We start from the raw sequence: 24,215 nt of genomic DNA, 5'->3' as shown, positions 1-24,215 counted from the left end.
TAGATTTTGACATTGCTTTTAATTACAAAAGTAATAGTCTTCTATGGATGTTTTACTCTGTATTTGGAGATCTTCAGTCAACCAAATTGAGGAACTCAGGCGAGTACATACAATGCAAAGCTCACAATTCACAGGAAAAATAAGTTGTGTTAAAATACACAGAAAAACCATCAATAAGATATGTCATATCAAATGGTAAAGAAAGTGGAGGGGAAATTTACATGAATCATAGGTTTATCGTGTTTGAAATTAAACCTCTCTGTAAATAAAATGTGAAAACTTAGCAATGCAAAGTCCCATATAAAACAGGGCAACAGAACAAGTCCTCAGGTCCAAACATGATGCTGCAAGACATTTCCAATACTTTTACTCCTCCAACACAGTCAGTTACTTGTTTGCCACAGCTGAAAGCTGATCCCGGATTCGACTGAGTCCATCCAACATTGTATCCAGCTTTTCCTTGCTTAGTTCAAGAGAGACAGTGGAAATGATGGGTCCACCTCGGCAGGCATTGATGTCATCCTGGATCTGAGAGAAGCACAACAGTTAGAAAAGACAAACACGACTTTGTCAGCAAATGCAGATGGCTGCAACATTAGAAGTTATTAAATTTTACTTTCAATTTTATTTTATTCACACAACACACACAGTGCAATTTAACAAAGTGACCTTTTCACAATTTTGCTGAATCCTGATAATCAGCTTTCCAAGAGACTGCACAATTGCATTAGCTGCATAAGCTGGTCAATTTGTCAAACACTCAAATGATTTAATCTACACAAAGCTGCAGCTGTGTTTACCTGATATCAGTTATATTGACTATCTTATGAGATGAAATGGGGGTAACCTGGGAATAACTTATGATTGAATTGGAATTCTATCCATGAGAAATGGGAAGGAGTGTACTCCACCAGCATTGTTTTCTGGGTGCAGATGGAAAGATGTTCCTTCTACTGGGGATCAAGTATGATTATTTATTGTTGACTGCACCTAACCTAATGACAGCAACACATACTGCATCCTAATTTCATGACCCCATAGCACTGAAACCTTTATTTGGTAACTGTGCATTGGTGTATGTAAGTCCTGAGGCAACAGAGTCAAGCTGTCTTCGTAAGGCAGCAGCAGCTATCTAGTATGACTGTCAGCAAGTGCAACATTGAATTTCAACATACCTACAAAAGTAACATTCTGTACATGTCTAATGCAGAACAAGAATAATTACTGAGCACAAGATTTCCTGATGAACAGCAATTAATTCTTTTTTAAATTCAGTTATTCGCTCAAAGCTATTAATCTTGTATTTATGTCACCTCACATCAAGGATGAGGAATGCTCTTTTACTCAAAGAAAACCATGTCCCCATAATAAAACCATTAACAAGAACTCTCCTGAGTTGCATACTCCTTAAATTCTATTTTAAATCATATAGTGCACCCATACATTTGCAGACCTTCTTGCTGCAAGTTCTGCATTTTTATAGGAGTTGCTGATATTTGCTTTTTGTATTGATATTTCTAGATTAAACGAAGGAATATTTTCATAAATTGTTCATGTCCATTAATATTTTCCATAAGAAAACACAATAAGGGAAAAGGCTGTTCCATTGGATTTGAACAATTTAACTTACTGTAAACTGTGTCATTGATTTGTTGGATTTTCCGGTCTCAAAAATATCCATTTTACAGAAATTTCTTCTTGTATAAAATTGTTGTTGCAGTTATGGTAGATAGGTGGAAAACAGTCGCTTGGTGCTAACAGGACTGAAGAGAAAGATCAAGTTGGCCGTTGAAATTGTGCTCTTTGTCTGGGCGAGCCTGGTTGACACTGACCAATTGGCCCAAATCACAACACTGATGCCTCCTTTGAAAAACATGTTTCGAAAGATGCCGATTTCTCCACATTCTCAAAATGTTACAAGCATGAATCACACAGTAATACCTTCATCTGGAGCAGGCAAGTGGGCACTGCCATTCTGTTAATGTTATCAGACGAGGTTTTGATATCCACTCTCCAGTCCATGTCAATGAGGTGGGGTAAGGAAACTAGGGAAGAGAAAGGAGGAAAGAAACACTGCATAAGGAACCAGCATTCTTAAGCTTATGCTAACTAGAGGGGAAGAAATTAATATAATAAGAATCTCATTACATGCAATGAATTTACCTCAGAATATACAATGACAGAATATGGATTGAAGCAATAAGTAAAAAGTTTCCCTTACTTTGGTTTGCAAGTGTTTCACTCCTCCAGGCAGCTCTGAAATAGAAGATGAAATTAATTTTCAGAGAATAGACACCATCCACCCGCTCCAAATTACCACAAGATCTGAGAGCAGCATTTCAGAACATCACAGCACAGAATGGTGCTTTATCTTGATGCAGATCATTTTTTGTCAGGCAGGCATTCTTACAGTTCCTGCACGCACAGACACACCAAATCTCGTACATCAAGACTGTCCCAGCTCTCTCAAATGCTCACTATGAGAGAATTGCCCAATGTTATGCTTAGATGCAATTCATTACAAATAAAGCAATTTTCCAAATGCATGTACCACTGTTCCAATTTGACACTGAACCATAAAAGGAGATATTAGGACAAGTGATCAAAAGCTTGGTTAAAGAGGTGCGTTTTAAGGAGCATCTTTAAGGAGAGGAAGATATGGAGGCAGAGGGGTTTAGGGAGGGAATTCCAGAGCTTAGGGCCTAGGCAGCTGAAAGCATGGCTACTAATGGTGGAGCAATTAAAATAAGGGATATGTAAGAGACCAGAGTTGATGGAACACAGGTTCTGGAGGGTTTATAGGGCTGGAAGATGCTAGAGCTAGGGAGAGGCCAGGGGTGGAGTGATTTGAAAACAATGAGAATTGTCAGACTGGGAGCTAATGAAAAAACAAAAACAGAATTACCTGGAAAAACTCAGCAGGTCTGGCAGCATCGGCGGAGAAGAAAAGAGTTGACGTTTCGAGTCCTCATGACCCTTCGACAGAACCTGGGAGCTAATGAAGGTCAGCAAGCACAGGGTGATGGGTAAGCAGTACTTCATGCAAGTTCAGATAATGGGCAATAGTTTTAGATAAGCTCAAGTTTCTGGAAGGTGCAAGCTGAAAGGCCAGTCAAGGAAGCATTTGAATAGCCAAGTCTAGAGGAGCAAATAAACTAATTATTGCAAATGAAGTTACAGTAAGTAGAATGTGGACTTATTTGGACTAAGAGGCACTGACTCTCTTGCCAATCTGGAGTGTTGACATCCCTTAATAATACACAATGGTCTCTCTGGTTTCCATATGTTAACTGCTCATTCTAGTTTAACAGCTCATTATTCAAACTAAGTGTCAAACGTCCAAAGCTATTCATCAGGATCTGAGATTACATTCATCCTAGACAATATACATTTATACAGATTTACTGAATTTTATATCACTTGTTTCATTTGCAGGTGCTGACAAGTGATTGTTTCCAATTTTAAAGGCCTCTGACATTTTAAATCACATTGTACTCAAGTCCCCAAGCCCCAGATGCACAAATAAGAACACAAAATCCAAGCAAGTTAAACCAGAACAGAATTTGGATTGACTATCAGTTTTAACAGGAAGCACTTTCGTTTTGAACCGAGTGCAGCAGGGCAGGCAGCAGAACAACGAGAAGAGTAGAAAAAAAGCACTTACATGTTTTCAAGAATTATTTTAGTTAACAGATTCTTTAGGTTTTGATGAAAGTCATCAGGAAAGAGTGGGAGAATCTCTTCAGCTGAAGTCAGTCCTTGGAATACAATTTGCCGTGTGAAACCATGTAGGCTGCAGATCAACTATAGGTAGAAAACAAAGAGATAGAAGTAAGGTAATTCTGCTTTGTGAAATAAATCATATTTTCCTCTAGTAAGACTAAATTGGGATGTTGGAGTGACGACCCTCTACTTTGCAAGTAAGAACCTGGTAATCAGGTGCAAGGTAATCTTGATGCTGCTTTATGTGGCACAGATCTGGCCCATACCCTGCTCCTGTGCCATAATGAACACACGAGCCCTACGGAAAGCTGCCGGGGGGGGTGAAGGGAAGATGTGTTTGGTGGTGGCATCATGCTGGAGTTGGCGGAAATGGCAAAGGATGATCCTTTGAGCGCAGAGGCTGGTGGGTGATAAGTGAGGACAAGGGGGACCCTATCATGGCTCTAGGAGGGAGAGGAAAATGTGAGGGTGGATGCGCGGGAGATGGGCCGGACACGGTTGAGGGCCCTGTCAGCACCGTGGGTGGAAAACCTCAGTTAAGGAAGAAGGAAGACACATCAGAGAAACTGTTTTGGAAAGTGGCATCATCAGAACAGATGCAGCGGAGGCGAAGGAACTGAGAGAATGGGATGGAGTCCTTACAGGAAGCGGGGTGTGAGGAGCTGTAGTCGAGGTAGCTGTGGGAGTCGATAGGCTTGTAATGAATATTGGTAAACAGTCTATCACCAGAAATTGAGACAGAGAGATCAAGGAAGGGAAGGGAATTGTCAGTGATAGACCACGTGAAAATGATGGAGGGGTGGAAATTGGAAGCAAAATTAATAAATTTTTCCAGATCCAGATGAGAGCATGAAGCAGCACCGAAGCAATCATCGATGTACTGGAGAAAGAGTTGTGGGAGGGGGCCTGAGTAGCACTGAACAAGGAATGTTCCACATATCCCATAAAGAGACAGGCATAACTGGGGCCCATGCGGGTACCCATAGCCACACCTTTTATTTGGAGGAAGTGAGACAAGTTTAAGGAGAAATTGTTCAGTGAGAGAACAAGTTCAGCCAGACGGAGGAGAATAGTGGTGGATGGGGATTATTCGGGCCTCTGTTCGAGGAAGAAGCGGTGGGCCCTCAGACCATCCTGGTGGGGGATGGATGTGTGGAGGGATTGGATGTCCATGGTGAAGAGGAGGCGGTTGGGGCCAGGGAACTGGAAGTTGTTGATATGATGTTAGGCGAGAGAGGAATTGCGGATGTAGGTGGGAAGAGACTGGACAAGGGGAGAGAGAATGGAGTCAAGATAGCAAGAAATGAGTTTCGTAGGGCAGGAACAGGCTGACACGATCAGTCTGCCAGAACAGTCCTGTTTGTGGATTTTGGGTAGGAGGTAGAAGCGGGCCGTCGGAGGTTGGAAGACAATGAGGTTGGATCTTTCCTACGTGCCTGCAGTCTCACCCACTCTGGACATTGCCCTCGAAGCGGCTGCAGCAGGGAAGAGACCACCACCTACCTCCTTCTGGAATGTGCTTTTGCTAAGAAGGTCAAAGAGAAATGCAGTGTTTTTTTGATGAGGTTCATCTCAAGCAGCTTTGTGCCCAGTGACACACACCAAGATAAACATCAACTCGGTGAAAGACCCTCTATGGTCTGCCTGAAACTTGCTGGCCTTCCAGTGCAAGGTTGTCCCTGACCGAATATTGCAGACTGGCTTATTCCAAGGTCCAGGATGATAATGTTGAGGGACTAATGCTTGGGGCAGCTACAGCACAGGTTCAATGGAGGAAAGGTCATGTTTAAGGCCCTACAGCCATATTACACTGAGGGGCTGGAAGCTGGGTAAAATTCCTTGGGCTGTGTGTTTGTTATGTAATGAATCTTGTAAATATGAGCCACAATTGTAAATGTAGTGAGTAACATACATTATTCACAGAATCTCTCAGTGCAGAAGAGGACCTTCGGCCCATCGAGTATGCACCGACACGTGAGAAACACCTGACCTACCTACCTAATCCCATTTACCAGCAATTGGCCCATAGCCTTGAATGTTATGACGTGCCAAGTGCTCATCCAGGTACTTCTTAAAGGATGTGAGGCAACCTGCCTCCACCACCCTCCCAGGCAGCACATTCCAGACTGTCACCATCCTCTGGTAAAAAAGTTTTTCCTCACATCCCCCCTAAACCTCCTGCCCCTCACCTTGAACTTGTGTCCCCTCATGACTGACCCTTCAACTGTGGGGAACACTGCTCCCTATCCACCTTGTCCATGCCCCTCAATCTTGAACACCTCGATCAGGTCACCCCTCAGTCTTCTTTGCTCTAACGAAAACAACCCAAGTCTATCCAACCTCTCTTCATAACTTAAATGTTTCATCCCAGGCAACATCCAGATGAATCCCCTCTGCACCCCCTCCAGTGCAATTACATCCTTCCTATTATTGGAAGAAACTGATTTGGTTTTGCATCTTCTAGTGTCAACCTTGAAAAGTTTTTTTTTAAAAAAAGCATAAATTGAGCACTCTTTGCATCAGACATGGGCAAATTTCTCCTTACTCCACTTGAACAATCTACTTCAGTTCTATTGTGACAGGAGCCTTTTGCCATTTTGCATATCAGCTATTCTTGCAAACTGAATGAGGCTGACAAATAGTAGGCAGTTATGTGCCTGGTGGTCATAGCCAATAGTACTAAGACTGTCTAATATCCTGCTGCCAGGATAAACTAGGCTGCCATATCCTGCCCTTCCACAGTAATCAAGGCCCACAGTTAAAGGCCTTGGGTCTGTACCAATTTTAACAGTGCATGCCGCTTGGGAGGGGTGTGTGAGAGTCTGCCCCACAATATAAACAGGGTAAATCTGGAACATTTACAGCCCCACTATGTTGTGGGGGAATTGCTGCCACAAACATATTCCACAATTCATTTACAGCCATGGGTCAGACGCGCATCTCAGATTCAAATTCAGCATAGAATGAGAAGTTTCAGGAGTGAAGGGGCTACATTTTCTGTAAAAAAAAAGCAGAGATTCTCCCTTTGTTAAGTCCAAAAGTCTTGGACTTTAGTACATCTCATGCACAATGGGTTTTGTGATTCTTACAAACTTACACCCATCTCTAACCTTTCGTTTTGGGTCCCAACACACTGCTCCACATTCTACGTTCTCGATTCACATTATTCGCTATATTTACAAAAAAAACATTCATTTACTTTTTAGATGCAGGCAAGGCTTTAAATATATTAAATATATAATTATTTTACATACACACTCAAGTTTTCTCCTACCTGCTTTGCCTCCTCGGGGGTCACCGATAAGCTTTTGACAGTGCTGTCAACTAACCTGACTGAATTGGTCGCTGAAGGGGGAAAGCATTCCTGACATAAATGCCTCACCACATCCTTTGAGGAAGCCTAAAAGACAGAAATTCAAGCCAGTGATCACCAACTACCTTTAAGTGAAGCACTTTTAACATAGGTCTCAAGACAAGTCTTTGTGGATGAGTGCAATGAATTTAAACTCTGCACTGGAGACAGAGCCAGTGTAAGTTATGAGAGCAAGGTTGATGGGCAAGTGAAACATAGTGAAGTTACAGGTAGATGATGAACAAATTGGACTTTTTTTATTATAGATTGGATGTGGACATCGCTGGCTGGGCCAGCATTTATTACCCACCCTGAATTGCCCTTGAGAATTGAGTGACTTGCTAGGCCATTTAAGAGTCAACCATATTGCTGTGGGTCTGAAGTCACAGTAAGGACAGCAGGTTTCCTTTCCGAAAGGACATTAGTGAACCATATTATTTTTTACTACAATCAACAACGCTTTTGTGGTTATTATTTAATTCCAGATTATTTTATTGAATTCAAATTTCACCATCTGACATGGTGGGATTCGAACCCAGGTCCCCAGAGAGTTACCCTGGGTCTCTGGAGTAGGAGTCCAGTGACAATACCACTACCCCACCACTGCCCTCATGATTTGTGGAGAGTGGGAGGCTGGTGAACAGGCATTGGAAAGCTCAGTCTAGAGGGAATGATAGTATGGTTCAGTAGGAACAGGAACAGAGAACGGGGTAGAGGTGGGAAACACGGCAAAATGGAAGGAACTTGTTTGACTGATACAGCAACTTGTATTTCTATAGTTCCTTCAATGTGATAAAACATCCCAGTTGTTTCACAGGAGCATTGCAAAGCAAAAGCTGTGACACCAATCCACATCAGTCAATATGAGTGCAGATGAACTAAAATTTGGTCAAAGAGCCAAGTTTTAAGGAGCATATTAAAGGAAAAAAAGAGGGAGAGAGAGGTGGAGAGGTTTAGGGAGGGAGAGTTTGGGGCTGAGGCAACTAGAGGCACAGCTACCAATGGTTGAGCAATTAAAATCAGGGATGCTCAAGGGACTGGAATTAGAGGAGCACAGATACCTCAGAGTTGTGGAGTTGAGGAGGTTATAGAGAAAGGGAGGGGTGAGGTCATAGAGGGACTTGAAAGCCAAGAGGAGAGAATTTTAAAATCAAGCCGTTATTTGAGCAAAAGCCAATGTAGTTCAGCAAGCATGGGGGTGATACGTGAATTGGTGCGAGTTAAGACACGAGCAGAGTTTAGGATGACAAGATTACAGAAGGTAGAATGTGGGGAGCTGGCCAGGATGCATTGGAATAGTCAAACCTGGAGTAGCCAAGTTCCTTCCATTTTGCCATATTTCTCACCTCTAACAAAAAATTGGATGAGGATTTCAGCAGATCATCAGCCGAGGCAGGGGCAAAAACTGGGTCTTACTGATAGTGTGGATATGTGGCTGGTAGGTCATCTCAGGGTAAAATAAGATGCCATGGTTATTAGCAGCAAAGTTCAAGCTCAGATAGTTTCCAGGGAGAGGGGTGGCCGGGCGGGGGGGGGGGGGATTGGTTGGGGGGCAGGGGGCATTGGTAGCTAAAAAAAGACAGTTTTCAACAGTGACCAGAGACAATAGCCTTGATTTTTCCAAAACTTCATTGGAGGAAATCTCTGATTCAATACTGGATGTCAGATAAGCAGTCTGATAATTTAGAGATAGTGGAGAGGTTAAGAGAGGTGGTGTTGAAATAGTTGTGGGTGTCAGCAGCATCCATGTAAAAATTATTGCTGTGTTTTTGGGTGCAATCACCAATGGACAGCATGTAGTTGAGAGACATTAAGCGGTGGCAGGGGTGGAGGAGGTGAGACAATGATAAATCCTGGAGAACAGAGGTTAACAGTGCAGGAATGGGAAGAAAAGCCAAAACAAATGATACTCCTTCTATAATAAAAGCAAAATACTGCGCATGCTGGAAATCAAACAAAAACAAAAATTGCTGGAAATACCCAGCAGGTCTGACAGCGTCTGTGGAGAGGAAGACAGAGTTAACGTTTCAAGTCTGACTGACTCTTCTTCAGAGCTAAAGAGAGGTACAAATGTGGTGAAATATATACTGTTTGGGGGGGGGGGGGGGGGGGGGGGGGGGGGTGTGGGACAGGTGAAGCTGGATAGAGGGCCAGTGATAGGTGGAGACAAAGGAGAGATTGCAAAAGATGTCATAAACAAAAGGTCGAAGGGGTGTTGATGTTGGTGGTACTGGCTAATGGTGACATTAAGAGTAGAAAGCAGAAGGAGCAAGTGACAAATGGCCTTAGTGGAGGTGCGGTGGGAGGAGGGGATGGTGTGGGAGAAAAGATCGAAATAGGCTAAAAGGTGGGGATGAAACAATGAATGGAAATAAATTTTTAAAATTTAGAAATAGGTGGGAAAAAATATATACATATTTATTCTTCAATTTTTAAATAAGATAAAAGGGGATCAGAAAAGGGGTGAGGATGGAGGAGAGAGTTCATGATCTAAAGTTGTTGAACTCAATGTCAAGTCCGGAAGTCTGTAAAGTGTCTAATCAGAAGATGAGGTGCATTTCCTCCAGTTTGGGTTGAGCTTCATAAGAACATTGTAGCAGGCCAAGGACAGACATGTGGATGTGAGAACTGGGTGGTGTGTTGAAATGGCAAGAGACAGGGAGGTCTGGGTCATGCTTGCAGACAAACCAAAGGTTTTCCGCAAAGCAGCCACCCAGTCTGCGTTTGGTCTCTCCAATGTAGAGGAGATCGCATTGGGAGCAGCGAATGCAGTAGACGAAATTGAGTAAAGGGGCTGGTGCTGCACCTTCTGCAATTGCATGGGAAGGTGCCATGGGAGGGGGTTGAGGTGTTGGGGGTGATGGAGGAGTGGACCAGGGAGTCCTGGAGGGAACGGTCCCTATGGAATGCTGACGGGGGGCTGAAGGGAAGATGTGTTTGGTGGTGGCATCATGCTGGCGTTGGCGGAAATGGCGAAGGATGATCCTTTGAATGTGGAGGCTGGTGGAGTGAAAATTGAGGGCAAGAGGAACTCTATCCTGGTTCTGGGAGGGAGAGGAAGGTGTGAGGGCAGAGGCGCGGGAGATGGGTCAGACACGGTTGAGGGTCCTGTCAACCACCGTGGGTGGGAAACCTCGGTTAAGGAAGATACTCCTATGATTAAATAAGAGCTGTTCTGTTGAAGGGTCATGAGGTCTCGAAACGTCAACTCTTTTCTTCTCCGCCGATGCTGCCAGACCTGCTGAGTTTGTCCAGGTAATTCTGTTTTTGTATTAAATAAGAGCAGTTCAGTCCCAGCCAGCAGGTTGAGGGTGGAGAGTTGTTGGAAGAGGATGGTGTGGTTGACCTTGTCAAAGGATGCAGACAGGTTAAGAAGGATGAGTTTACCTCTCTCAGTCACAGAATGTCATTTGTGATTTTGATAGGAGCTCTTTTGGTACTGTAGCAGGGCAGAAACCTGATTGTATATATGTACCTCCGTAAGTCATGCACTTTTAAAACTCAACTCTTGGTCAAACAGGTTGCACACACTGAGGTTACAAAGAGTTCCATTTGAGTTCGTAGTCTGGGAACAGGATGGAGTTAATAGCACAGGAACAGAGCTTTGGTAGAGTCTATATAAAATGGCTCTGAGGAAATTCTGGCTCATAAACAGGCAGTCTGACAGCTTATAGCGAGTTTTATAGAAAAGGTAGAACTGGGTGTTATCAGAATACATATGGAAAATTATACAATCCTATTGATGTCATTGAGGGGCAACATAAAGATCAAGAAGTGATAGGGAGGTCATGCAGTGGCTGAAGGAGGAACTAGTAAGATGCACTTGTTGCATTGGAATGATAGCAGCATGCCAAGGAAGGGTAGTCCCATTCAGCTAGATCACAGAGGGCAGCAGCAGCAGGGGATATAGGCTTACTCCACAACATGGGTGTCCCAAGGCATCCTGAAAGGGAAAGTTACTATTCTAACAGCCAGTGCCAATTGTTGGTGACTTTGAGAGGGCAGTCTTAGCTGCAAGCAGGGCAGAAAATGGGCTGCAAAACTTCAAAGAGAGTGTTAGGAGAGGCAGACATAGAGGTGGGAGACAATTGCAAACTGACACAGCTTAGAGAGAAAGTGAAGGTTCGATGTAAGGCTGTAACTGGAGACAGATCAGTCAAAGGGGGCAAATCTCTAAAAGGATACAGTACAGTTGGATCCACTGAATAGGTGCTGCTCAGAATACAAAATATCTGGATTTCTCATTAAGGGAGATGCAACCACATAATCTGGAAGCTCATTCTCAATTACTTACAGTTAGAATAGAATATAGAATAAACACCATGTTGTGCGATAGTTATTTTTTCCTGTTATAGGGTAGTGGAACAGAGATCCTAGGTGCTCTCACCAGAAGTGAAGAACGAAATTTACTTAATAAAAGTATACAAGTGTTTACAGCAGAGCCTCGCAACTACTGAAACGCACAAGATTTAAAGACGTTACAGTCCCAAGTGTCAACAACATTGTGCACAAAAGCAAATGTCTCACTGACGGAAATTTAACTTGGGAGACCAAATGACTGCATTTTCTTTATTTCACTGGGAACTGTGCAGCAAAAGCAATCAACACTACAAAAAGGGGGTTGACAGCCTTGCCAGAGAAGGTTTTATTTAGAAAAGACTGCGATATTATGTAAATCTTTTCATTTGAATAGGGTTGAGGTTACTTGTCCAGAGACACATGAATCAATGAATCTGTAATCCTTTTAAATTAATTAGGTATAAAATAAATTCTACAATCACCACAACAACACTTGAAAAGATCCTTATTAAAGCCAATCAGTGGAATGACCTTCCAAATAGAACAGCAGTAAAATCTCTGGAATCATTTAGGGAATAATTATCAAGATAGGAAGTAAGGACTTCAATATATATTGTACCATTCGTTCTCAGGACCAATCCAAAATACTTCACAGCTAATGAAGCACTTTGCAGTATAGTCAATACAGCAACAGAAGCAAATCTGCACAGAAAGGGCCCACAAACAGCAATTAGGTAAATGACTGGGTAGTCACATTTTACTGATGCTGGTTGAGACAAGAGAAAAACAGAATTACCTGGAAAAACTCAGCAGGTCTGGCAGCATCGGCGGAGAAGAAAAGAATTGACGTTTCGAGTCCTCATGACCCTTCGACAAAACTTGAGTGAATCCAAGAAAGGGGTGAAATATAAGCTGGTTTGGGGGGGGGGGTGGTTTGGGTGGGGGGAGAGAGAGAGAAGTGGAGGGGGTTGGTGTGGTTGTAGGGACAAGTAAGCAGTGATAGAAGCAGATCATCAAAAGATGTCACAAACATTAGAAGAACAACAGAAGAAAGTTGGTGATATTATCTAAACGAATGTGCTAATTAAGAATGGATGGTAGGGCACTCAAGGTATAGCTCTAGTGGGGGTGGGGGAGTATAAAAAATTTAAAAATATTTAAAAATAATGGAAATAGGTGGGAAAAGAAAAATCTATATAATTTATTGGAAAAAACAAAAGGAAGGGGGAAGAAACAGAAACGGGGTGGGGATGGAGGAGGGAGCTCAAGATCTAAAGTTGTTGAATTCAATATTCAGTCCGGAAGGCTGTAAAGTGCCTAGTTGGAAGATGAGGTGTTGTTCCTCCAGTTTGCTGGAACAATGCAGCAAGCCAAGGACAGACATGTGGGCAAGAGAGCAAGGTGGAGTGTTAAAATGGCAAGCGACAGGGAGGTTTGGTAATTCTTGCGGACAGACCACAGGTGTTCTGCAAAGCGGTCGCCCAGTTTACGTTTGGTCTCTCCAATGTAGAGGAGACCACATTGGGAGCAACAAATGCAGTAGACTAAGTTGGGGGAAATGCAAGTTAAATGCTGCTTCACTTGAAAGGAGTGTTTGGGCCCTTGGACAGTGAGGAGAGGAAGTGAAGGGGCAGGTGTTACATCTTTTGCGTGGGCATGGGGTGGTGCCAATAGGAGGGGGTTGAGGAGTAGGGGATGATGGAGGAGTGGACCAGGGAGAGTCAGTGAGTGGGGGAGAGTCAGTGAGTGGGGGAGAGTCAGTGAGTGGGGGAGTGTCAGTGAGTGGGGGAGTGTCAGTGAGTGGCAGAGAGTCGTTGAGTGACATAGAGTCAGTGAGAGGAAGAGTGTCAGTGAGTGGGAGAGAGTCAGTGAGTGGGAGAGAGTCAGTGAGTGGGAGAGAGGGAACGATCCCTACGGAATGCCGATGGAGGGGGTAAAGGGAAGATGTGTTTGGTGGTGGCATCATGCTGGAGTTGGTGGAAATGGCGGAGGCCACCTATTTCCATTATTTTTATATATTTTTAAATCTTTTATGCTCCCCCCACCCCCATTAGAGCTATACCTTGACTGCCCTACCATCCATTCTTAGTTAGCACATTCGTTTAGATAATATCACCAAATTTAACACCTATGTGTTCTTTTGTTCTGTTGTTTGTGACATCTTTTGATGATCTGCTTCTATCACTGCTTGTTTGTCCCTACAACCACACCAACCCCCTCCACTTCTCTCTCTCCCCCCCCCACCCAAAACCCGCTCCTCCTCAACACACACCTTAAACCAGCTTATATTTCACCCCTTTCTTGGACTCACTCAAGTTCTGTCAAAGGGTCATGAGGCCTCGAAACGTCAACTCTTTTCTTCTCCGCCAATACTGCCAGACCTGCTGAGTTATTCCAGGTAATTCTGTTTTTGTTTTGGATTTCCAGCATCCACAGTTTTTTTGTTTTTATATCTGGTTGAGACAAGTATTGGTGAAGACACTAGGAGAATTTCCCTGTTCTTCTAATAGTGCCACGGAATCTTTTCCATTCACCCAAGAGCAGACAGTGCCTTGGTTTAAAGCTCAGTTAAAAGATGACACATCAGGTAGCGAGGCATTCTGTCAGCATCCAGCTTATAGTTTAAATTGTATTCAGACTTGAGTCCTACAACATTCGGACTCAGAAGTCACAGTACTACCATAGCACCAAGACTGAGGAGGTGGTTCCAGTGGGAGAAATGTTAAGGTATCGCTGGATGGAAATGGGTTAAATGGCCTTCCTCAGCCAGAATTAGAGACTGGTTCCTTACACAAAGACCTATACTGAAGGTTCTTTACTTCAGATAGCTGTCAAGTTAAACATTTTCAGACACAGAAATAAATTTCAAAGGGTCATCACCTTCAACAACATAAGAAATAGGAACTGGAGTTGGGCCTTTGGCCTTCTGTGATTGTTCTGCGATTTAAAAAGATTATGACTGATCATCTACCTCAATTCCACCTTCTCGCACTATCCCCATATCCCTTAAAACCCTTAGTACACAAAAATTTACCGACATCTGTGTCGAATACACTTGCCCTCTGAGCACCCACAGCTCTCTGGGAGCAGACAATTCCAAAGATTCACCACCCATTGAGTAAAGAAACATTTCATCCCTGTCCTCAAAGGCTGACCCCTTAGTCTGAGACTGAGACCCCCCTGTGATACATTTCCCAGCCAGGGGAAACATTCTCTCTTCATCTACCCAGCCAAGTCCCTTAATTTTATGTTTCAATTAGATCAATTTTCATTCTTCTCAGCTCCATGGAATATAGGCCAGATGTACAGGAGAATCCTCTCATCCCAGGAACCAGCCTTTTGAACCGTGGTTGCACTCACTTTACGGCAAGTCCTTGTCTGGGTAAGGAGGCCAGAACAACCCACAGTGCTCCAGATGTAGCCAATTCCCTATGTCATTGTAGTCACACATCTTTACTTTTACACTCCAATCCCTTTATAACAAATTCCACCATATCACTTGTCTTCCTAATTGCCTGTCGTACCTGCATGCTGACTTTCTGTGATTCATGTACAAGGACACCCAGGGGTCCCTCAGAATGCAAACATTTCTCAGACCCATTTGAAAAATACTGCTTTTTTTTTTACAAAAGTGGATAACTTCACAGGTCATATTCTGTTCCATCTGCCATGTTCTTGTCCATTCACCCATCCTGTCTCTATCCCTCAGCAGCCTCTTTGCACCATCTTCACCATGTACTTTCTCATCTAACTTTGTATTGTCAGAAAATTTGGCTATGTTACACTCAGTCCCATCTCCTTCAACTATGTCACTAACATTGATTACAAATAGCTTGAGGTCCAAATACTGATCCTTGCAGCACCCAGTTAATTACTGTGTGTCAACCTGAAAAATGGCCCTTTTTTCCGACTGTTTCCATCCATCAAACCAATTATTAATCCATGCTAATATATTACTCCCAATTCCATTCATCCTAATTTTGTGTAACAGCCTCTTGTGACAGCTTCTCAATTTTTTTTGAAAATCTAAATACACTTCATCTACTGGTTTTCCCTTATCCATCTTACTAATTACATGCTCAAAAAATCTTAACAAGTTTATCAACACGATTTCCCTTTCATACATTTTTATCGACTCTGCTTAATCATAGTTTGATTTTCCAAGTGCTGTGCTACCACATTCCTAATAATAGTTCCTAGCATTTTCCCACTGCTGATGTTAGGCTAACTGGCCTATCACTACCTATTTCCTCTATCTCCTTTCTTAAAGAGCATTGTCCAACTTCTAATCCTTGAGAACTCTTCTAGAAATCTGAGGATTTCTGGAAAATTAAAACCAATGCATCCATAGAGTCAGAGTTATACAGCACAGAAACAGGCCCTTCGGCCCATCATGTCCATGCCAGCCATTAAGCACTATCTATTCTAATCCCATTTTCCAGCACTTGGCCCGTATCCCTGTATGCTATGGCATTTCAAGTGCTCATCTAAATACTTCTTACCACTATCTCTGCAGCTTGCTCTTTTAAAACCTAGGATGCAGGCCTTCAAGTCCAAGGGGCTTGTCGCCATTTAGTTCCATTAATTTCTCTATTTTCTTAAGTTTCACATTCTCACTGAACTCAGTTCCCCAACATTTCCTGAAAGATTTTTGTGTCTTCTATCATAAAAATAGATACAAAGACTTTGTTTACTGTCTCTGCCATTTCCTTACTCTCCAGTATATTTCAGCTGTCTCTACCTCTAATGGACCCATGCTTAGTTTCACTAATCCCTTCCTAACTGCATACCTACAACATTTACAGCCTGTTCAAATGTCTCTTGCTAGTCTACTTCATGTTCTTTCTCCTTATCAATTTCTTGGTCCTCCTTTGTTGAATTTAAAAATAACCTCCCAATTCTTAGGCTTGTTATTTTTAGCAACATTATCTTGAATTCTTTTTGTTATCCATTTTGTGTGGTTTTCTTGTGCCTTTGTGTATTTGCTGTAAATTATGCAATGATTCTTTCAATGCCAGCCATTGCTCATCTCCTGTCATACTTGAGTACTGCTGAAAAGAAGAGACATGCTATTGAAGCCTTTTGTCTTGTACTCATTAGGATAGATTAGACTCCAGCCACCGTGAAGTCTCACAGCATCAGGCCAATCATGGGCAGGGAAACCTCCTGTTGATTACCACATACTGCCCCCTCAGCTGATGAATCAGTACTCCTCCATCTTGAACACCACTTGTACTTTGGGTGGGGGACTTCAATGGCCATCACCAAGAGTGCCTTGGTGGCACCACTCCTGACCGAGCCGGCTGAGTCCTAAAGGACATAGCTGCTAGACTGGGTCTGTGGCAGGCAGAGGGAACCAACAAAAGGGAAAAACACTTTGACCTCATCCTCACCAACCTGCCTGCCACAGATGCATCTGTCAATGACTGTATCAGTCAGAGTGACCACCGCACAGTTGTTGTGGAGGCAAAGTCCCGTCTTCACATTGAGAATAACCTCCATCATGTTGTGTAGCACAATCACCAGGCTAAATGGGTTAGATTTCCAACAGATCTAGCAACTCAAGACCAGGCAACAATGAGGTGCTGTGAGTCACCATCAGCAGCAGAATTGTACCCTACCACAATCTGTAACCTCATGGCCCGGCATATCCCCAACTTTACCATTACCACCAAGACAGGGAACCAACCCTGGTTCAATGAAGAGTGGAGGGAATGCCAGGATCAGCACCAGGCATACCTAAAAACGAGGTGTCAACCTGGTGAAGCTATAAAACAGGAGTACTTGCATATCAAACAACATAAGTAGCAAGTGATAGACAGACTTAAGCAATTCCACAATCAAAGAATCATATCTAAACTCTGCACTCCTGCCACATCCAATCATGAATGGTGGTGAACAATTAAACAACACTGGAGGAGGTTCCACAAATATCCCCATCCTCAATGATGGAGGAGCCCAGCACATCAGTGCAAAAAATGTGGATAGAGCATTTGTTACAATCTTCAGCCAGAAGTGCCAAGGGGATGATCCATCTCTGCTTCCTCTTGAGGTCCCCAGCATCACAGATGCCAGTCTTCAGCCAATTCGATTCACACCACGTGATATCAAGAAACAGCTGAAGGCACTGGATAGTGCAAAGGCTATGGGCCCTGACAATATTCCAGCAATAGTACTGAAGACTTGTGCTCCAGAACTTGTCGTGTCCCTAGACAAGCTGTTCCAGTACAGATACAACACTGGCATCTACCCAGCAATGCGGAAAATTGCCCAGGTATGTCCTGTACATAAAAAGCAGGACAAATCAAACCCTGCCAATTATCACCCCATCTTGATCATCAGTAAAGTGATGGAAGGGGTCATTAACATACTATCAAATGGCACTTACTACTCATTGACGCTCAGTTTGGGTTCCGCCAGGGCCACTCAGCTCCTGACCTCATTACAGCCTTGGTTCAAACATGCACAAAAGAGCTGAACTCCCAAGGTGAGGTGAGAGTGACTGCCCTTGACATCAAGGGCACATATGACTGAGTGTGGCATCAAGGAACCCTAGCAAAACTGGAGCCAATGGGAATCAGGGGGAAAACTCTCCAATGGTTGGAGTCATGTCTAGCACAAAGGAAGATGGTTGTGGTTGTTGGAGGTCAGTCATCTCAGTTCCAAGACATCACTGCAGGAATTCCCCAAGGTAGTGTCCTAGGCCCAACCATCTTCAGCTGCTTCATCAGTGACCTTCCTTCTATCATAAGGTCAGAAGTGGGGATGTTCACTGATGATTTCACAATGTTCAGCACCATTAGTGACTCCTCTTATACTAAAGCAGTCCATGTCCAAATGCAACAAGACCTGGACAATATCCAGGCTTGGGCTGACAAGTGGCAAGTAACAAGTGCCAGGCAATGACCATCTCCAAGAAGAGAGAATCTAACCATCGCCCCTCGACATTCAATGGCATTACCATCACTGAATCCTCCACTATCAACATCCTGTGGGCTACCATTGATCAGAAACTGAACTGGGCTACCATATAAATACTGTGGCTACAAGAGCAGGTCAGAGGCTAGGAATCCTGCAGTGAATAACACACTTGACTCCCCAAAACCTGTCTATCATCTACAGGAGCATGATGGAATACTCTCCACTTGCCTGGATGACTGCAGCATCAACAACACAAGAATTGACACTGTCCAGGACAAAGCAGCCCACTTGATTGGCACCCCATCCACAAACATTCACACCCTCCATCACCGATGCACGGTAGCAGCAGTGTGTACCATTTACAAGATGCACTGCAGGAACTCATGACAGCTCCTTAGGCAGCATCTTCCAAACCCAATGCCACTATCACCTAGACAGACAAGGGCAGCAAATAGATGGGAACACCACCACCTGAAAGTTTCCTCCAAGTCACTCACCCATCCTGACTTGGAAATATATTGCCGTTCCTTCATTGTCACGGGGTCAAAATCCTGGAACTCCCTCCCTAACAGCACTGTGGGTGTACCTACAACACATGGACTGCAGTGGTTCAAGGCAGCAGCTCACCATCACCTTCTCAAGGGCAATTAGAGATAAGCAAAAATGCTGGCTTAGCCAGCGAAGCCTACTTCCCATGAACAAATTTTTTTAAAGTTTCCGAAACTAATTTAGCCAATCTGTCTCTCAAACATAGTTTGCTTCATATAGATTCAAGACCTTAGTTTCATACTGAACTAAATCACTTTCAAATTCAATTATGATCACTCTTCCCTATACATCCCTTTACTAAATAGTTATTAATTAACCCACTCATTGCACAAAACTAAAATAGCCTGCTCCCTTGTTGGTACCTCAACATATTGATCTAGAAAATTAACTTGTGCCAGGAACTCATCCTCCACACTATTAGCACAAATTTGGTTTGCCCTTTGCCCAATCTATGTGAAGATTAAAGTCCCCCATTATTATTGTATTATCCTTGTTACATGCATTACTAAGTTCCTGATTTACACCCTCCCTATGTTACTATATTACTCTTCAGGGGTGGGTGGGGGGGGGGGGGGGCATAAACAACTGTCACCAGTGTTTTCTGCCTTTGCTGTTGCTTAGCTCCACCCAAACTGATCATACTACTTGATTTTCTGAGCTAACATCCTTTCTCTCCACTGTCCTTATCCAATTCTTTATCTGGTCTAGTCCTTCTCTTTTTCCATTTTGCCATTCTCTTATAAAGGAGATGTGTCCCAGAATAAATAGCTCCCAACGTTGGTCACTTTGTAACCACATTTCTTTCATGGCCATTAGGTCAACCCTATTAATTTCTGTGTTCTTACAGTATCTTTACACTGCAGAAGTAGGCCATTTGGCCCATCAAGCCTGAACTGGCTCTCAAAGAGCATTCCACCTAGTCCCGCTCCTCTGCCTTATCCCCATAATCATGCGCATTCTCTCTTCTCAGGTAGCAATCCAATTCCCTTCTGAATACCTTGATCAAACCTGCCTCCACCACCTTTTCAGGAAGTTTGTTCCAGACTCCAACCAACCTCTGGGGGAATAAATTTTTCCTCACATCATATTTACACCTTTTGCCAATAATTTTGACTCTGTGCCCTCTAGTTCTTGATGTTCTCTTGAGTGCGATCAGGTTCTCAGCCCTCTTACCCCTCAGGATCTTGAATACCTCTATCAAGTCTCCTCTCAGCCTTCTCTTCTCCAAGAACAGTCCCAACCTTTCCAATATATCCTCATAGCTACAGTTCTTTATCCCAGGAAGCATTCTTGTGAATCTCCTCTGTACTCTCTCCAAGGCCTTCACATCCTTCCTAAAGTATTGCGCCCAGAACTCGACTCAGTACACCAGATGAGGCCTAACTAATGTCTTACACAAGTTCAACATGACCTCCTTACTATTGTATTCAATGCTTCTATTAATAAAGCCTAAGCTACTATATGCTTTATTAATTGCTCTCTCAACATGCCCTGCCATCTTCAATAACCTATGTACATATACACTGAGGTCCCTCTGTTCCTGCACCTCATTTAGAGCTCTCCCTTTATTTTATCCTGTCTCACCATATCTTTCCTGTCAAAAAGAATTACCTCACACTTCTCTGCATTGAACTTCATCTGCCACTTGTTTGCCCAACCCACCAACATGTCCTTTTGAAGTTCAAGACTGTCCGCATCACAGTTGACAACATTTCCAATCTTTGTATCATCTGCAAATTTTGAAATCATGCCCTGCACACCACAGTCTATGTCATTAATACACACCAGGAAGAGAAAGGGTCCCAACACTGAGCCCTGGAGAACTCCACTACAAACCTTCCTCCAATCTGAAAAACAACCATTTATCATTAATCTCTGTTTCCTGTCACTCGGCCAGGTTCTTACCCAAGTGCCTACTTTCCCTTTTATTCCATGCCTAGAATTTTGCTCACAAGTCTGTTGTGTGGCACTGTATCAAAAGTCTTTTGAAAATCCATATACACCACAAAACAGTGTTGCCTTTATCAACCTTCTCTAGTTAGTTAAACATGATTTTCCCTTGATGAACCCACGCTGGGTTTCCTTAATTATCCTGCACTTGTCTAACTGATTATTGATTTTTATCCCGTACTATAGTTTCCATAAGTTTCTCTACCACTGAAGTCAAACTGATTGGTCTGTAGTTGCCAGCTTTATCCTTGCACCTCTTTTTGAACAAGGGTATAACATTCGCAGTTTTCCAGTCCTCTGGCACGTCCTGTGTCTAAGGAAGACTGGAAGATTACCTGTTTCTCTTTCCACAGATGCTGACAGACCTGCTGAGTTTTTCCAGCTTTTTCTGTTTTTATTTCAGATTTCCAGCATCTGCAGTAATTTGCTTTTATATTATGGAAGATTATCACAACTGCCTCTGCAACTTCCACTCTCACTTCTCTCAGTACTCTTGGATGCATCTCATCCGGCACTGGCACCTTTTCTATTTTAAGTAAAGGTAGCCTTTCCAACACCACCTCCTTCTCGATTTTAAGTTCTTCTAGTGTATCATCTAATTTGTTGCAAATGTTTCACACATTCAGACCTTTAGCTTTGACTTTTTTTCTACTTTTCCCAGACATCACCTCAGTCATGATGTCCCATTAACTTTGTAACTCACAGTGTCCTTTCCTGGCTTACTCTGCCTATTTTTACCCAAAACACTGTTCTGCTCTAAAACCTTGACATTTTCCATGCTGCTTTTGAACTTATCTTTTCCTAAATTCTCCCACCACCCCTTTATTAGTTTAAAGCTCTGTCGACTGTCCTAGTCATTCAATGTGCTGGGACACTACTTTCAGCCTGGTTTAAATGCAGCCTCCCCCATGGGAACAACTCTTTCCCCAGTACTGCTGCCAATGGCCCATGAAACAAAACCCCTGCCTCCACAACACTCTTTTAGCAATGCATTTTAACCTTCTAACCTGTTTATTCCTGTGCTAATTGGTGCATGATTCAGGCAATGATTGAGATGACATCACCTCTGAGATTCTACTTTACTTAATTTGTACTTTAATACCTTAAATTCTCTCAGCAGAACATCATCCCTAATTTTACCTATGTTGTTGGTTCCTATGTGGACTATGACAACTCCAGCATCCACTCAAAGTTCTTCTCCAGCCACATGGAGATTTTTTAACCCAGACACCAGGCAGACAACTCACCCTCCAAAGCTCCCAGTTGCGACTGTAGGAAACACAATCTATCCCCCTCATTATACTGTCCCCTATAACTAACACATTCCTTTTCACTCCCCCACTTGAATACACCACAGTGCTATGTTCAGTGTAACTGCAAGTACTCTCACAAGCACTTTGCTCCACACAGAATTTGACAACTCTTTTCCATCTGTTTGTTAACATGAAGATAATACTAGCTTCAAAATGCAACAAATTAAGAAATTTACAAACTGCTATTCCTTGTCAAAAAATGTTTAGGAAGGCAGCAACCTTTAAAAATAGTGGATTTCCTCCTGCATTAACTATACACAGATTTCATAAAAAGTTTACAGCACAAGAACCCAGACACTGCTAGAGCAACTTCTCCTCACCCAGTGACTCTTCATCACCTACTCCACAGCCATAGGGAATAATAATGTTTTCTTATTCCCCCTTCATAGCTTCATCACAAATCTTAGCAATTTTTAATAAACTGCTCCTGCAATTTCACTGAAAACAAGTAAATTGAATTTTCTGCACTATGGCTATTTTTTGTTATTAAACGGTGTCTCAAATGTGGCGATTTCATTAGCGTTCTCCCAGTGAAAGTCAGATTCACCTTCAGTCTCCGTAGATAGGTGAAATTACAGTGTCCAAATGTTTGGAATAAAACACACTCGTTTTAATTTAAAAGTGGGACTAGATTTAACTTCAATAGAAAAGCCAACTCCATCTATTAAAGGCACTGCGAAGGCAGGGTTTATCGCACCGTTAGCCCAATCCAACAATAAATGTTCACCATAAGGGTTAGTGGACATGAAGGGGTGGCGAAGCTCCTAGACCGTCCCATTCTGTTACCTTCAGGAGCAGCTGCAAAACCCCAACCTCCTCAACTCTCCCCGCTGCCGCCATCTTCCCTGCCTCACATGACTCATTGCGCAAGCGCTGCAATTCCTGCCTCACATGACCCACTGCGCAAGCGCTGCAATCCCGGTCTCACATGACCCATTGCGCAGGCGCTGCAATCCCTGTCTCACATGACCCATTGCGCAAGCGCTGCAATCCCTGTCTCACATGACCCATTGCGCAAGTGCTGGAGCCTGCGTAGGGTATGGCGGGTCTTGTAGTCCTACAAGAACCGGAAGGAGCGGAACGCTGCTGGTTCCGACCAAAACAAAAACAGAATTACCTGGAAAAACTCAGCGGGTCTGGCAGCATCGGCGGAGAAGAAAAGAGTTGACGTTTCGAGTCCTCATGACCCTTCGACAGAACTTGAGTTTGAGTCCAGTGATTTCGGTGAGTGGAGTTTTTGTTCACAGTATTTAGAGCCACTGCCGCAATTTAACCCGCTGGGTATTTTAGTTCCTGTATTATCAGTATTTGCAATTTTCAATGGAGGCTCAGTCTCTTCCCGCAGTCCCGTACAATTGCCCATTTATATGTATAATTTGTGACCTGGGAGTGTGGTGGAGGCAGGTTTAACCGTTCAAAGGGGATAAAAACAAAAAACTGCGGATGCTGGAAATCCAAAACAAAAACAGAATTACCTGGAAAAACTCAGCAGGTCTGGCAGCATCGGCGGAGAAGAAAAGAGTTGACGTTTCGAGTCCTCATGACCCTGCAACAGAACAAAGGGGATGTACCACCGTTCAAAGGGGAGTTAAACTGTTATCTGAAGAGGAGGACTGGACTGGGCAGGGTTAAGGGGAGAATGGCACTGACGTGCTGCCTGGGGTGCTGAGTATTTCCAGCACCTTGTTTTTGTTTTGAATTTTTAGCATCCACACTATTTTGTTTTTGTAGGTAGAGAGGTGCGTAAGTTTCCTTAGCATCTTGATAAGAAATGCCCTTCCACAACTCTTTCTCCGGTACATCGATGATTACTTCGGTGCTGCTTCATGCTCTCGTCGAGACTTGGAAAAATTTGTTAATTTTGCTTCCAATCTCCACCCCTCCATCATTTTCACATGGTCCATCTCTGACACTTCCCTTCACTTCCTTGACCTCTCTGTCTCAATCTCTGGTGATAGACTGTCCACCGATATCCATTACAAGCCTACCAACTCCCACAGCTACCTCGACTACAGCTCAGCACACCCCGCTTCCTGTAAGGACTCCATCCCATTCTCTCAGTTCCTTCGCCTCTGTCGCATCTGATGATGCTACCTTCAAAAACAGTT

General features: G+C 43.3%; 1 protein-coding gene across 4 annotated transcripts; it reads right to left on the bottom strand.

Moving 5' to 3' along the window:
• On the bottom strand, positions 1-22,986 carry commd9 (COMM domain containing 9). 4 transcript variants are annotated; one of them, XM_041196777.1, is made up of 7 exons: positions 22,894-22,986; positions 6,998-7,123; positions 3,665-3,804; positions 2,906-2,995; positions 2,222-2,256; positions 1,942-2,045; positions 1-528 (listed from the first exon to the last, which is right to left on the bottom strand). In XM_041196777.1, exons 1-7 carry the CDS (start codon positions 22,945-22,947, stop codon positions 388-390), a joined length of 690 nt encoding a protein of 229 aa, XP_041052711.1. In that variant the 5' UTR covers positions 22,948-22,986; the 3' UTR covers positions 1-387. The 4 variants fall into 4 exon arrangements, with proteins under 4 accessions (XP_041052711.1, XP_041052712.1, XP_041052714.1 ...); XM_041196778.1 differs by having other exon boundaries at positions 22,835-22,940; XM_041196780.1 differs by having other exon boundaries at positions 7,053-7,123; positions 22,835-22,940.
• Between the last annotated feature and the right edge of the window lie 1,229 nt (positions 22,987-24,215).

Source organism: Carcharodon carcharias, chromosome 10, assembly GCF_017639515.1.
Source record: "Carcharodon carcharias isolate sCarCar2 chromosome 10, sCarCar2.pri, whole genome shotgun sequence".
Classification (NCBI taxonomy): Eukaryota; Metazoa; Chordata; class Chondrichthyes; order Lamniformes; family Lamnidae; genus Carcharodon; species Carcharodon carcharias.
This window is presented reverse-complemented; position numbering and strand designations above follow the sequence as displayed.